The sequence below is a fragment of the Manis pentadactyla genome, chromosome 1 (genome assembly GCF_030020395.1).
Source record: "Manis pentadactyla isolate mManPen7 chromosome 1, mManPen7.hap1, whole genome shotgun sequence".
Lineage (NCBI taxonomy): Eukaryota > Metazoa > Chordata > Mammalia > Pholidota > Manidae > Manis > Manis pentadactyla.
The window spans coordinates 91437755-91454688 of NC_080019.1; the positions used below are offsets into that span (position 1 = coordinate 91437755).

The 16934-nt window shown below is 37.7% G+C and overlaps 1 protein-coding gene across 5 annotated transcripts in view; it reads left to right on the forward strand.

Moving 5' to 3' along the window:
- Window positions 1–3092: 3092 nt before the first annotated feature.
- The window catches only part of MLF1 (myeloid leukemia factor 1), a 35338-nt gene continuing 21496 nt past the window's right edge, over window positions 3093–16934 (forward strand). For 3 of the 5 annotated variants that reach the window (XM_036904101.2, XM_036904103.2, XM_036904105.2), the window contains exon 1: window positions 3093–3253. In XM_036904101.2, coding sequence (XP_036759996.2) covers window positions 3207–3253 — 47 coding nt within the window. In that variant the 5' untranslated portion in view covers window positions 3093–3206. The remainder of the gene's footprint in view (window positions 3254–16934) is intronic. The other 2 variants (XM_036904104.2, XM_036904106.2) reach the window with 1 other exon arrangement.

The window sequence follows — 16934 nt, forward strand, 5'->3', positions numbered from 1 at the left end:
AGTGCCTGGGATATAATTGGTCCTTAATAAATAGCTGATGAATTAATGGATAGAAGAAAATAGGACTCCCTGGCATTTTGAACTCTTGATGTTTTTAACAGAATTGTAGGGGTATCTTGAGTCTCATGCTTTTCTCTATATTCCCTTAAAGCAACCAGTGATCCTCCAAATGTAATATAATTGTAGTGTGGTTAGAGATTATACATGTAAAAGTGCTCAGTAGATGGTTAATTTTTTAGGGGAGGCAAAGTAGGGTGGTGACAAGAATGTTTTGTATTAGGGCTAATCTGGATTTGAATTGACTGGACAACCACCAAATTCCTTGGGTCTCAGTTTTTTCATATGTAATACGTGAATAAATCTTAGTATACAGGGTTGTTGTAAGGCTAAAATGAGAAAATATATGTAAGCACTTAATGCAATGCCTGGAACATAGGAAGTATAAGTGGGAGCTGTTATCCTAAGACGTAATTTTCACTTTACTTGGCTCATCTCATTCCTCTGAAGGTAAGTTTCAGAACATATGAATAGACTGCACATTAACTATACCAGGCGTATGCTACCTCAAGACCTTTGTGTTGGCTGGGAATGCTCTTCCAGTAGATAGCCACTTCCTTCCAGTGAGTCTGCTCAAGTTCACCTTCCCAATGAGGCCTACACAGAACTCCCTTTTCATAATTCTCACTCCCATCCCCTTAACCTTGCTCAGTTTCTTCTCTTTACATTTACAATCTTTTTAACATACTGCTTTCTATGTCATTTATTTTCACTCTGCGCTCCAAAAATATAACCCAGGAAGACAGGGATTTTTGTCTGTTTCATTCACCAATGCCTCAGTGTCTATATCAGTGCCTGACACAGGGTAGGTACTCAATAAATATCTGTTAAACTGAGTTGACAAGAATATATTCCCACTGAATTTTATGCTTTTTAGCTTGGACCCATTATTTTATTTATCAGCATGATTTTGAGAGATGATTACCTGCTTTCATCATGTGTCTTTAAGTGTTGCCTATGACCCACATTCCATGCAGTCAGCCTCTACCAGGGAAAACTCCAAGCACCCAGCCCAGTTCAATTACTGGCTATCTGAACCTTGGCAATTTACTTAGCCTCCTTGTGGCTTCGTTATATCACTTATAAATTAAGATGAAAACCATATCTACTCCATAAAAATATTGTGAAGCTTCAATGGGTTCATGAAGCACCTACAACAGTGTCCAGTGCACATTCAATAAATATTAGCTATTGTGATTCTGTTTACAGCCAAGTCCAGGACCTTCTCCCCTTTAGTCCTGTTCTACATTTGTATTCTCTCCTGTTCCAGTATTCATCCTCTCCCACCTGCCCCTTCTTTCATCACCTACCTCTTACCCAACAGATACAAATCTGATGGGGTCTCTTCTGCTTCAACTCTCCTTTCCGTCACTTTTTTTTTTAAAGCATTTGCCACTTGGCCCAAACTGCTTTTAGAAGCTCTAGTTAACTCCTTGACTAACCTGTTCCTGTACTAAAGCTTTCATGTTTTTACAATGTGATTTCTAAGGAAAAATCCCCATGGGAACAGAGTGAAAATTTCTCACAAGTTGTTTTATTCAAACTTAAACCAGAACTATTTTAATACTGTCATTTATCATCAGTAATTTATTCCATTTCATTTAAGTTTTTTAAGAAAGTATAGCCTTCTTAACATCTTGGGTTGTATTATTTTAAAGAGAAAATAATTTCAGGTATTCTAAAACAATTTTTTTTGCCTTCAAACTAATTTAGAAAATCACTAATATGTATATGCTATCTGAACTTCATTCTGAGGCCAGAGAAGAAACTATCCTCTTCCCCAGAAGGGCTATGCTATCTTAACTCAGGCTATGAAGTCTGCCCTATGTCCTGCCACCAGTCTCAGAAAAAGCAGGCTGTCAGACAACTTGGCTAAAGGTGGGGAGGTAAAACGTCCAAATGATTAAATTTCCCGGCCTCCCAAAATAACCCCTAAGTACTCCTGCCACCTCCAAATCAGGCTCTGTGCACTTCTTCATGCTGGCAGAGTGCCACCTTTTCAGCCCAGTCCCAGGAAGCCCTGTGGAGGCATGGCTCTCTATCTCCACAGAACAGTCCCCTCAAGAGGCTGGGGAGTCCACTGAATTAAGGGTGAATATGCAAAGTGCATTTTCTCTCTTCTTAATACTCTCATCATTCTTCTCTTAAATGTGGTGTCTTTGTTCTGTCTTCTCCACCTGTGTGTCTAGGCTCCTGGAAGGCCTCAGGACAGTGTTTTTAAGAACTCACTGAGTACCACTGTCATAATATCTTTCTCCCACTCCCCTGGTGTCCAAATCCCATCCATACTATTTCTTTAAATTAGCTTTTTCACTTAAATTTTTAAAAACTAGCTATTAATGAACAGCACTGCTTTAAATTTTAAACTAGTTTCAGGTGCCATAAACAAAACGGTCATATATAAATATAATTAGAACAAAATATAGTAATGGAATTTTAGGTGGATGTGGCCGCTTGCTGTAGGCCTTGTGCCTGAGTCCTGCTCTGTTAGGTTAAGGAATGCTGGAGAAGTGTTAAAGACATACTGGCGTCAAAGTAAGAAATGCTGCTTGAAATAGAGACTGGAAATAGGACCAAAAAGAGAACAACTTTCTCATTTTTAAATATCAAGTCTACGTAAACGTTCTAATTTTTTTGTGCCCAGCTTTTGACCGACTACCTTTAGTGTTTGGGGTATAGGAGTGGCAAGTGAATGGGACTTCGGATGTCATCGAGCCCAAATCTTGACCCATCTCCATTTTCCCAAAGGGACTTGGTGTTCGAGGCCCAGGACGATTTGTCCAAGGTCACACAGAGGGTGGTCTAATTTCTGTGTTCCTGAAGCCATGAGAACAAGCTATCTCGTAGCTCAGGAGGTTTCACGAAGGGTTGGTTGCCTGGCTGGCGGGAGGCCAAACCTCTCGCCTCCCCTGTGTTGATCGCAGTTGCCCTGACAGCGACGCATTGTTCCCGCCTCCGCTTGGTGACGTCATCGGACCAACTTCCAATGGGAAAGCAGCTAGGTGTCACGCGCCGCCTATCCCGGCAGGCACCACCCTCGAAACCGGGAGAGGAGCGTTGGGTGCGACGGGGAGGGAGGCTCCGGTAGCGGCTGCGGCGAGTTACACCGTCTTCTATCTGCATCCGCCGCCGCCGGAGACTGAGCCAGGATGTTCGGGATGCTGAGCAGCAGCTTTGAGGATGATCCCTTCTTCTCGTGAGTGTCGGCTGCCGAGAGCCCGCCGTCGTGCAGGAATTCAGGGATCTTGAGGGGAGCTTTATTAACGGAAAAGAACGGGTTAGAACTCGAACGGGCGAGAGGAAATTCAAATGACTCCAGGAGGCGGTTTGAGGGATAAGAGGACTTGGGGGCGTAGGGTGGGAGAGGAGGATTTCGGGAGGTGAAGTGGGGAGAACTTGGGAACGAGGGAGGGAAGGGAAGGGAAGGGAAGGGAAGGGAAGGGAAGGGTTTGGGGGCCTGAGGTGGGGAAAGATCCAAGCAGGTTTCCGCACCCCGACACACACAAACCCGGGTGCCGGCTGCGCTCAGCCTGGCCCGACTAAGGGTGCCCTGCCTGCTTCCCCCGTCCAGTGTCTTGCCCTCGCAGCTGCTTTGCAAGATGAGGGGAACTGCCATCTCCGTGGAACTTCTGATGAGAATTATCTTTACAGGAACGTCTCCACACCTGTTTCATTTCCAAATGAGGGGCAGCGAATGTTCTATGAGATGACAATTCTTTGAAAAGAGAAATATTTTTAAAACCATTTTCTTCATAAATTTTCATGAGAGCACAACAAACTTGGAGGGTTTTGCTGTTACCTGGAGTGGTTGTGGGTTTCCATGCGCGCTTTTCTCTGCTTGCTTTGTTACAAAGCTAGCCTTGTTTGGAAAGAGACTCCTCTTTCTATCAAAGGTACAAATAGGGCAGGGAAGCAGAGAGAGCACTTCAGGTAAACAATTGCCAGCCCTAAGAACGTTTCCAAGTGAAACAGTGTAATGCCTTAGGAAGAAGGCATCCAGAAATTGTTCCATTATGATTCAGTTTTCTTTCTGTGTGTGTTTAAGTTCCTCCTTTGGCGATTATATAAAAGTAATAACAATCTAGTTCAATTCCTAAGACAGGAAGAGTGGTCATTTTTTGCCCAAGTTTGAACTGACCTGGTGTCCTAGTTTATTTTGATCTCTTAACTTCTCTGTCTATGCAACTTGGAGACCTTTTTTTTTTTTAAGATTAAGATGTTGGCAGTTTACTCCATAGATTTTGTTGTTTTTAAAGGAAAATATATGGGCTTAAATGTGTTAGTATTAAAACTGAACAACATAAAAGCAATAATTGAAGAGATAATTAACAGTAGAAAAGATGAAATGATTAATATAGAAAAAATAACATTTTATTCTAAGGGTTATTATAATTAAGGGGTGAATAAACTCAAGCATATTTATTATTGCTGTTTTAGTTCACTTGATTAGGAGCTCTTGGGACACTTAACCATCAGTGTTATTTTAACACATTTCAAATTTTGTATTAGGCTTTGCTCTCTTAAAAGCTTCTGAGAGTAGGGACTAAATATATCCGTAGATAATTTGAGCAGTTGCAGTGTTTCTTATGTAATTGTAACATTTGTACAATGGGTAACAATTAAGAATATGACGACAACTTTTGAGTTGTACTTATCCTTGATTATATCAAAAAGGGCAGTGGCCTTAAACGTGAATGTATAATTAATACCTTTTTAAAAAAGATCTAGCAAAAGTGTAATTTAAACTCTTGGGTGACTCTTTCTGAGCAAAGGCAATGAACTCAAGAGTCAGGGTCAGAAATAGTAACAGACCACAAATAGTAGGCATACATCAAAGAACACTCTTCGCTTATACTTAAGATGGAAAGGACCATCGTGTCAGCTACATGCCAACAGATGTCTCTGTAGCCTTCTTCAAATGCGACAGCCATATCACAAAAATTTAGGCTAAATTTATTGTAATTAAGTATATAAAAGTGACTCATGCTGCTGATTTCTTTGCTTTACAGTTAACTGTGTAGGGAGTAAACATTCTTTGGGGACATAAGGGAGAAAGTATATGTGAGTTTACATTTATGTCAAGTAATCTGCCATTTGATTCACCCCTTTTATTTATTTATTACGTTATATAAGAGAATTCATAAAGGTGACAGACTCCTCATTAAGTCATCCAGTCATCTTGAACACAGAGGGTTCCATGCTCACCGTCTCTTATATAAATTCTAGCTCTACTGCTAACATTTTGTCTGGTCATTGGGTTCCTGGTGGCTAGTTTAATGTCTGACCTGTAAAAAGTATTCAGTATTGTTTAATGAGCATCTGGCGTTCTTTACTCTTGGACTTGTAATTAATCTAGTATTTAGGTGATTGCTAAAAGTAATTAATTGCATTCAACAGATGCCATTGTTGGTGCTGGCGCTTTCTAATTTGAACACTACCCTTTTCTAAATAATCCGTTAGGTAGTTCAGAATATCAATTTAAGCACACACTACTAATTCATTCATTACTCAGAAGTGGGCAGACCAAGAAAACATACTTTTTGGATATAAAATTAGAAATATTAAATAATTTGAGACTGGTAAAATACTGTGGTCAAATTGTCAAATGCTTAAAGGATTTGATTAAAAAACAGCTAAAATACATAGTTTTGAATTAAAATGTATTCATTTCCAATGTTTATCTTTCCATAACAGCACATGTTAAATGTTTCATCAAGGAATTAAAGGGAAACTTTAAAGGTGGTATTTTTGAGTTTGGTGTTATTGCTGCTTTTTTGTTGGGTGGTGGGTGTTGGATCTTGTTTTAGAGTCAAAGTTGTTTCAGTGTTATAGTGTGCTGTCATATATATCTATACCTAAGTAAGCAAATAATACTTGTAATTTGGTTTAAAACACAAAGGCAAAAATAGCTCGCACTTCCTGCCATGCAGTTTTCTCTCAAAAATACTTCTTTCCCTTTCCATTTACATTTGCTGAAGAAGAAATAAAAACGTATTTGTATGGACAGGAAAATGAATTTGAGCTCAAAATTTAAGGTTTTGGCATCTACCTTACATCCTAAAAAAACATGGATTATTTAATATAAAAGTTTACATATAGCTAGTACAGTCTAGAAATTTCTAGTTTGTACAGATGTGAACTTTAAATCTGAGCTGCAGAAATGAAATTCTGATTGTTAAAGTCTACAAAGAATAGCTATATTACCACTTTTCAGCTATTAGACATTTAAGGCTCACAAACAGGTTGGCAAGTCTCTCAGCCTTATTATTTTTTTTGTATTAATGTATCATTGATGTACAATCTTATGAAAGTTTCACATGAGCAACATTGTGGTTATAACATTCACCTCTATTATCAAGTCCCTCCCACCACCCCCATTGCAGTCACTGTCCGTTAGCATAGTAAGATGGTATAGAGTCACTACTTGTCTTCTCCGTTCTCAGCCTTATTTTTAATCATAAATTATTAGCACTTCCTTAAGCTACCCAATTCTTCATATGGACACCATATGTGTAGTGACCATTTGTTGATCAAAGGACCCCTACATGTATTCACAGGTGTTACTTTTTCCATTTTCTTGCCTGCAGCAGGAGTTAAAACTTATGTATTTATAATCTCTATTTTTAAATTTATATTTATTTTACACTTTGGAGGTAGTTGGGGGACACTGATTTGATCTGTTCACTGAGTTGAAAGTGAATGTATTCCATGCACAAAAGTCATTGATATTTTCTTGACTAAGTATAGTGTTGTGATAGGAAATAAAACAAAATCACCTTACATGTAAGTCTTTGTAACAATGAATGTTTAAGTTTACTTAAATATTTGTTTTCAGACATATAGTCTGAGGTAGGGTATATCAAGATGACATAGTTTGGTGCTAACCAGTGTTCTGCCACATAACTTCAAATTATAATCATTCAATAAAGGTAGCTTGAGAGTACTTAGCTAAAATTTAAGGTTTTGATTTACAGGGTCCTCTTTTGTATTAAGACCCCTAATAGCTACTGTAATTTTTAGCACCTAAAAATTTGTTTTCATAAATATTTTAATATAGATATTTCTTATAAGTGAACTTGGCAGATATCAAAATCTTATTTGATAGAAGGTACTATAAACCTAGAAAGAACTTCTAAGATAGACTATTCATTTGGGGTGTTTTGTGCTGCATTAGGTACAAACCATTGAGTTAGTCAAGAAGCACAACACAGTTATGACATAGTTGCTGGGTCAAGGAATGCTACTTGATAGCATCTAATCACATAATGCTTAGTTCTATCAATGAACATGATAAATAGCCACACAAAAGTAGGATGAACCTGGAACTGAACTTAACAAACTGTTTTTCCTCAACTCTTTTAATATAAAAGGCTCTGCCACACCACCATTTCAAGCTGTGCTTCTGAAGAGTGGGACAATAGAATTGGCCTATGGAAATATAATTCATCCTTTAAGTATTTCTTAGATTTCTACTGTATGCCCAGCCCTGTGAACTGTATTATAAATGTGCAGATGTCATAACCTGTGCCCTCAAGATTCTCCTATGAATATTATATGCTTGATTTCTAGTCTCAAGACTTGGATCACCTGATGTATTTTCTCTATGGACCCATATACCTCATTGAATCTAGGGAACATTTCTTTATGATCAAAAGAGCCATTAACAATCTGGCTAAGCTTTTGCCAATGCTGTGTATAGTGGAAGGAAAGAATTTCCCATGATGAGTGGGACTGCCATGTCAATTATCAGAGACCCTTATGTAATAAATTAATGTAATGCTTTTTTGCTTAGAAGTACAAATATCTGTGTTCTTGTACAGGCCAAATAAAATTGTGCTCTGGCTATAATATGTATATATATATATATATTTATATATATTTATATATATTTAAATAAAATATGTATATGTATTTATATATATTAAAGTATTTATTTGTATATATTATTTATATATATATATATTTAGCTCTGGCTAAAATATATATATAATTTTGGGAGAGTCTTACAAACAGGAACTTATTCTGAAGTGAAACATTACCAGCCCTATGTTGAAATTATTCCCAAATGATCCAGAGTCAAAGAGTTAACATTTTTTGTGTCGGGGGAAAGGCAGCAGTTTATTTTCCCTAACTTGTGATAGGTAAATAACGTGGAGAGAAATAGTGTATTTGGTGCCAGGTGTCATTCCATTTGGTTGTGGTTTCTTTCAGCAATCCAGAAAGAGATAGTATGGCCATTAGTATAAGTACATTTTTCCTTATTTAAATGAAAATGCATTCTCTTTGAAAATCTAAAAACTATAGAAGGTTAGGTAAAGGAAACCATGCAACCCATGATTTTAGCTACTATCATTATTTTGGTGTATTTGTTTCCATTTTCCATATATGAAATTTTTTTCCAAAACCAAAACCAAACTTCATAGTTACCATAAGCATTTTCCTAGTCTTTAGATATCTTTAAAGCATGAATTTAGTGTCTGCAAAATACTGCCCCCTGTGGATGTTCAAAGAATATTTTTCAAAAAATTCTTAGCCACATTTCAAATTTTTGCTTTGTTTATGTACTAATTTATGAAATGACTAGTTTATAGGGTATGAAATTTATAAAGCATTATACTTCCAATTTATTTTCCTAGAAGGATAAAACCTTGATTTTCAAAAGAGAATAATATGAATAAATAGAAAAATATAAAACCATTAACTTCTCACCTGAACAAACTCTTAGGTTAATTAAAAAACTTAAAACAACTCTTTGCTACCACAAGAGATTTTTGGCTTTGATAAAAAGAGATTTTTGCTTTTGATTTTTGGATTCAAGCTTGAACAAGAAAAATCATAAAGTCTTATTTCCAAGCAGCTGCTGTTCTGGGTAGACATGAGTTGAACTCATCTCAGCCAGACTTGGTTCAGACAGGTGCAAAATCCAGACTGTGAGCCCACTTTTGTTTTAATGCTTTCAACAGGCAGCCTTTTGTTCATGTCACTCAAAAAATAAAGATGTTTTTTAGCATTTGCTTTATGTACAAATATATGTATGCCTATTTAAATAAAGAGCAACACTTTAAGTGAGCCACATTTAGTTGCTGAATTTTTAGCCCAGTTATATTGCAACTAATGAAACATTTTTAAAGTGCTTCAGGAAAAAACTCAAGCTACATTTATCTTGTGAAAATATCCTTTAAAGAGTGAAAATATTTTCAGATAAAAGAAAACTAAGAATTGTTGCAAGCGTACTTGTAGAACAAGAACATTAGTGAAGAGAAATGTTGTCAGATGGCAACTTGGATATTAAAGAAGAGTGTCAAAAATGTTAAATATGTGGATAAATGTGAAATAGCCTCAGAGACATCAGAAAATAGTACAATCACTTAAAAAAAAAAACTTAACCAGAGATACCAGAAAGTAAAATTTTGATCTTAAAAAAAAAATAAACTAGGCAGAATGTTCACAACCAAAGACTATATTAGTAACCTGGGAAACTAAACCAAAGACAACCTGCAGCACAAACTCATAGGGGGTGAAAAGTTCTACAAAGAAGGAAGAACAGATAGAAGACAACTGTAAAAATGCCTGAAGAAATAGTTCAAGAAAATTTCTAGAACTAATGAAAGCCAGAAATCCTTAGAACCTAGATTGAAAAGGGAAATTTGAGAGTTGACAGGATAATTTTTTTTCAGTTCTACATTTGGACCCATGATAATGTAATTTCAAAGAATCATAAAGCTCCGAGGGTGTATATAGATTACTTAGAAAGAATGAGAACCAGATTGGCTAATGATACCAAATAAGGAAAATAATGAGGCAATATCCTCAAAATACAGAGGGGAAGTAATGTAGATTTTTATGCCCAGATAAGCCATTGTTTCCATTTAAGTGTGAAATAGACATTTAGATACAGGACTACTATAAGTTTACTGTGCTCAAATCCAGGAAGGAAATAGTAAGGTAGAAGAAGCAATTGTAATTCAGAAATAAACCAACCTGAACTTTTCTTGATGGAGGGAAATTGAATTTGAGCACTTGCCACTTCCTTTATTCTTACCATGGAAGCTAAGTTGACCCCTTTCCTCTCGAAGCTAGCACAGGACAGATTAAAACCTGCCCAACATCCGTCCTGACATTTGGACTTGGATGATTTAAGAGAATAATGACTATGCCTTTAATAGAAATAGAGACACAAAGAGGAAAAGCTGAAAAAAAAAAAAAGAGGAAAAGCTGGCCAAAGAAAAAGACAATGTTGAAAATACTCGGTTTAAAACTAGGATAGAAATAGGTCAAATGTTCAATAATTATCATCATTTGTAATTTATACTCTGAGTACTTCAGAAAGTATTACATATTTAGGGTAGGCTAAACTAAGCTATAATGTTTGGTAGATTAGGTACATTAAATACACTTTTGACTTAAAATATTTTCAATTTACAATGGATGTATCAAGACATAACCCCATTGAAGTGGAAGAAGATCTGTATTTTCTTTGAGCTTTATCTTTTATCCAGTATGCTTTTCCCTGCCCTCTGTAGACTATTCTACTTAACTTGAACATGCTTAAAAATCAATGAAGGTACTTATTAGAATAGAGATTCCTGAGATAATCACCCAGTGATTGATTCAGTATATTCAGAGCATGGCCCAGTAATCTGCATTTTAGCAAACATTTCAAGAAAATTGGCTTTCACTCTCTGAAGTTCAGGACTCTATGCCCACTGCCAGGCACAGTGTGTTTTACATAGGTATTCATTAATATTTATTAAATAGAGACCACTGCATCAAAACAATCAGCAATTGAACTAGAAGACCCTGATAAAATGGTTGAAGAGCATAGTGTTTATTCACGTGAGGTCCTTGGAACATCTACTTTAGGATTATTTGAAATGCTTGCTAAAATGCAGATTACTGGGCCATACTCTTCCACTTACAATGGGGTTATGTCCTGATAAATCCATTGCAAATTGAAAATATTGTAAGTCAAAAGTGTATTTAATGTACCTAACCTACTGAACATCATAGCTTAGCTTAGCCTACCTTAAACATGCTCACAACACTTGCATTTGTATTAGCCTACAGGTGGGCAAAATCATCTAACACAAAGCCTATTTTATAATCAAGTGTTGAATATCTCATGTAATTTTTTGAATACTATATTGAAACTGAAAAACAATGGTTGTAGGTGTATTGGTTGTTTACCCTTGTAATTGCATGGCTGACTGAGAGCTGCCACTTACTGCCACTGCCCAGCATTGGAAGAGGATCATACTGCATATCAAGAGCCTGGGAAACTTACCAAGTTCGTAATTCTAAGTATGGTTTCTACTGAACACATATTGCTTTGGCACCATTGTGAAAGTAAAAAAATCAGTATGTTAAACCATCCTAGGTCAGGGACCATCTGTGTCTTTAGGAGGCAGTGCTTTCAACATTTTAATGTCATTCATAGTTAGAAAATGTTTGCAGAGCACCTTGGGGTACCAGAGAAGAATGATGGAAACCGGAAGTAACCTGGGCAAGTAACCTTGACAGGCTCAGGCCCCACTGGCTGCCTCAAGTCTGAAGGTATCAACATTTGGAAATGGCAGTAGTCTATGTGACACTCAGGAAGCTCTGTCAAGGCAATGGCAAGGAAAATGAACAATCAAAGGAGAATTTAAAGAAGAAATTCATCTAAGACTGAGACCAGTGCATTGCCCCAAAGTTAGAGATGCTGCTGAGTATTGAAGGAAAAGGAATGATCTTTGAGTTTCAATCACTGGAAGATTAACGGGAATCCTTGAAGTTTTAATGCAGAGTTGAGATAAGGAAAAAGGCATTTGTAAAGAAATACAGTGAATGAGCTATAAGGACACAAGTATATATGACTTGGAAAATTTTAAGTGCAAAAGGAAAGGAGACAATAGCTGGAGATTGTCAGGAAAGGGCTTTAGGGGAGGGAGAAGGGAAGTATAATAGAAGCTTTTCTTAGCTACCTTAAGAAGAGAAAATAGTTTTCATTGGCCTGGATTCACTAATTACTGTTTTTTTTAGCTTTATTGTCATTTTATTAGTCTGAGAAAGGAACTCAAAAGTCCCCTTGAATTATACCAGGAAATAATCATTACAAATCAGGCCATTAGTGGAGAGAATGCTATCATTGGTGTGGATGCTTATTCAGATGATGCTTTCAGGATCCTTTTTGTCTTGTCCTAATTCAGATTTATGTTCTATAATCTACTGTCTTAATAAGCAGTTATGGAAATACCATTCAGCATTCTAGTGCCAGGTTAATCATAGGCTGTATTTTATAGCATTTCAATCTTACAAGACTATTTTATGCAGACTGGCAGGAACACTTAGGAATTGCTTTAATTAATGTGATTTTATGACTGTATTTGTGGTAATGGAATAATGGCCCTCCTAAAGATGCCCATGTCCTAATCCTCAAAACCTGTGAATATATTATTTTACATGGCAATGGGGAATTAATGTTATAGATGGAATTAAGATTGTTAATCATCTAACCTTAATTATCTGGGTGGACTCAATTTAATCAAAAGGATCCTTTAAATATGAAAGATGCAGTGAGAGATTTGAAGATGCTTTCTATGCTGCTGGCTTTGAAAATTGAGAAAGGGTCCACAAGCCAAGGAACACATGCAGTCTCTAGAAAAGGCAAGGAAGCAGTTTTCCCCCTGACAGCTTCCAGAAGGAACAGAGCCCTGCCAATGCCTTAATTCTAGCCCAGTGACACCCATGCTGGGCTTCTGACCTCTAGAACTGTGATAAAATTAATTTGTGGTGTTTTAAGTTGTGGTAATTTGTTACAGAAGCAATACTAAATTAATACAATACACATGCTTTTTAATCTGTTTTAAAACATAAAATCTCACTTCTCTCAGACTCTCAGTTCCTGCAGAATAATAATCAACCTCTGTGCTTGACACAGTTTACATGATAAATGTTTATTGAGTTTGAGCTATCCTATATATTAGATGGTCTTTCCACCATTTCTTGGGAGAGTCAGTGTCTCAGGAAAGTTCATTCTGGATTCAGTGAGACCAAATAACAACAGAAGTTAGCAAAAGGGTTTATACCAAGCTTTATTCTCATGGGCGGCAGGTTAAGTGCTGGAATCACATCTGCCTCCAGGGAGAACACTGGGTGGAGAGCACTGGGTGGAGCTTTTTATGTAGTACCACTGACAATAATGGGTCATTGACAAAGGGCATGTAAGCATTAGCTACACAGTAGGCCAATTACATCATCAAGTAGTTTAGGGTCAGGTGAGGATCCTGGCCATAGGAACTTCCATTTTCCCTATACTTCACCCACCTGGATTCTCACCTCACAATCTGTGTGCTCTCAATCTTCCACAATGGTCCTGTGCAAGAAAGCTGGAGCATTGTAACTAGATTCCACAACAGCAACAGAGGATGACAGCAACATACAGATAACAATATTATGATACAGATAACAAAAACTATAATAATCCTCACGCCAGAGGAGTTGCCACCAGGTGGTCATTCCAGCTGCATTCAGACCAGTTCTACTCAGATGAGTTCATGACTCTGACTTTTCACAGGAGAAATCAATCTTCTGCAATGGTCCCTGTGCAAGAAAGCTGGAACCTTGTAACAACAAAAATTATGATGATAATAGTTGTCCTCAAGCCTGAGGAGAGCGATTGCCACCAAGTGGTCATTCCAGCTGTATTCAAACCAGTCCCAGTTCACGATTCACACTTTCCACAGAAGGTCAGTAGCGGTACTGATAGGGAGCCCAATGCACACCCAGCAAGTAGCAGTTTTTGCTGGTGTATGTGCCCAGTCCATGAAGACATTAGAGGAGGTTAACCTTAAGGGCAATAAGACACATTTTAATGATGCTAACATAGGCAAATCTTGTCCATCAGGTAGGATACATGCAAGAGAGTGGTCCTGTGATAGGACCATGGCAGGAAGGGGGTCTGTCCAGGTCTAGTATACCATACCTTTACCCCTCTCTCTCTCTGGGGGTTACTGAGGGGTCTGTGTATAGTGCTACTGGAGGAGCATGCGCTAGCTATAAAGATAAAACTCCCCAGTAAGATGCTCTTATATTCATGAGGCACTTTAGACCCTTCTCAGTCGCAGACCATACTCCCCACTGTGCCTGCATTGCTTCCACCCCTCTGAAACCTACCACAGTGTGGGTACCTATTTATGGGCTGCCCTAGGTGAGGAGCAAATACAACCACTAAGGGCCCAAAGGGACAAGGGAGACATTTGCAGCACTATATCTCTTATCCTGCTGATAATGCCAAATTTCTTGCCTGATGGGGATTGCCCATGGGGAAGTTCACTCTGGATTCTGTGATACCAAATAACAACAACAGAATGTTAGGGGTAAAAGGGTGTATACAAAGCTTTATTCCCATAGTGGCAGGTTGGGTGCTGGAGTTGTCTGCCTCTAGGGCATTCACAATCTGTTTCCATCTCTGCCTCTGGGAGAGCGCTGGTTGGAGCTTTCTATATAGTAATGCTGACAGTAATGGCTCATTGTTAGCATATCTGTAGGCATTAGCTATACAGTAGGCCAATTACGTCAAGTAGTTTATGGTCAGGTGAGGATCATGGCCATAGAAACTTACATTTTCCCTATAGTGGCTTACCATTCTTGGAGCCTCCACTCACCTGGGTGCATGTGCTTAGAGAAGCATCTCCATGGACATCAATAGGAGCAGTTCTGAACTTCTTCTCTAGTGACTTTGATAGGGGAAGAGGTACTCATTTAAACCAGACTTTGTTTTCTCTGGCCCAAGTGTTTTAATGCATGGACTAGTATCTCCTGATCAACAGTTCCCTGGGCTTCTTGTGTCTCAGTTTCAATTGTTCTAGAATAAGACCACTCTTGATTGAGGGTGTTTGCTTTATGCCATAGAAGCTTATATTTTAACTCATACCATCCCAAACATAGTCACAGAATTTGGAGAGAATCTATATTTTCTTATGATGCAAAAACAGACCGACAATCTAATCTTTACAGATTTGCATTAATCTCCCTTCCAGTCATTATAGAGAAAACCAACAAAATTGAAGATGGCAGTTTAAGTGTGTTCTTTGAGATATAACATATATTAGTGATCTACTGCTGCTGTGATTTAGCAGCTTAAAACAACAAACATTTATTATAACATAATTTCTATTGGCTAGGAATCCAGAAATGGCTTAGTTGGGTGGTTCTGACTCAAGGCCTCTTAAGGGGCAGCAGTCAAGTTATTTGGGCTGCAGTTATCTCAAGGCTTGACTGGTGGAGCATGTACCTCCAAGTTCTTTCATGGGGCTGATAGCTGGTCTCAAAAATCCGTTTGTAACCTGGCTACATCACAGCATGGCATTGCTTCCCCAGAGTGAGCCATCATGCTAGGAGAACACCCAAGCAGAAACCAGTCTTTTTAAAAACCTAATTTTGGAATTAACATCACCTCTCTTGTATTCTATTAGAAGCAATCAATTAAGACCAGCCCATACTGAAGGGGAGAGAATTACTTGAGGGCATGAATACAAGGGAATGGAGATCATTAGGGGCCATCTTAGAAGCTGCCTTCCACACATGTAAATTAGATTATCAGAGACTAGATAGTTTATAATATTCCTAACTGAAATTAAGTTCAATAATACCAACATTTTGTTTAAAAAATTACAAATAAATTTAACAGAAGAGTAAAGTAAAAATGGAAGCCTTTTAAAACCTTTAGACAGGAAGTTCAGAAGCATATTAGAATAATCATGATTTACTTTTTTTTTGCCATGATTTCATAATATGCTTCTAACTTCCCACTCCAATACTTCCCTTTTAAAATTTTGCTTATTACTCATCTTCTAAAAATCAAAAGCATCTTATAGAGAAATGTAAAATATGGTAAGAATTGAGACTGAACAAACATGCAAGGAAAGATGGAGAAAATTAAGAAATAAAACTGCCAAACAAATGTCATAGTCTGGTGAGGACTGAGGACCTAATAAAGATTCATGGTTGGGTGGCTAAGTTGATGTTAAGAAAATGAAAGGGGGAGGATTAAAGATGGCGGCATGAGAGGTGAGACAAAGAACTCCTCCAAAAACATGTAATACAAAAATATAATTAATATAACTAATTCTGAAAGAGCAACAGGAAAGAAGGCTGCACGAGACTGCATACACCTGGAGAAAAGAACAGACCTCACAGAACAGGGTAACATACCTAAAGCCATGACCTGGCAGGACCCAAGGCCTTTTCCCCACCCCAGCTCACCAGCAGGAGGAAGAGAAAAGCAGGGAGGGAGTGGAGGCCTGGGACTGCTAAACACCTAGCCCTGGAGATCTGCTCTGGGGCATGAATGCACATTGCATGGTGCTCTGGTTAGTAGTGGGGGTGGAAAGCTAACTCAACATAGTAAATGCCTTATATGACAAACCCACAGCCAACATCATACTTAACAGTGAGAAGTTGAAAGCTTTTCCTCTAAGATTGAGAAAAAGACCAGGTTTCCCACTTTCCCCACAGTACGGGAGGACCTAGCCACAACACAAAGAAATAAAAGGCATCCAGATTGGAAAGGAAGAAGTCAAACTGTCACTGTTTGCATATGACATGATATTGTACCTAAAAAACCCTAAAGAATCCATGCCAAACTACTAGAACTAATATCTGAATTCAGCCAAGTTGGAGGATACAAAATTAATACACAGAAATCTGTTGCATTCTGATACACTAACGAACTAGCTGAAAGAGAAATCAGGAAAACAATTCCATTCACAATTGCATCAAAAAGAATAAAAAATACCTAGGAATAAACCTAACCAAGGAAGTGAAAGACCTATTATCTGCAAACTACAAGACACTCCTAAGAGAAATTAAATAGGATACTTATAAATGGAAATTCA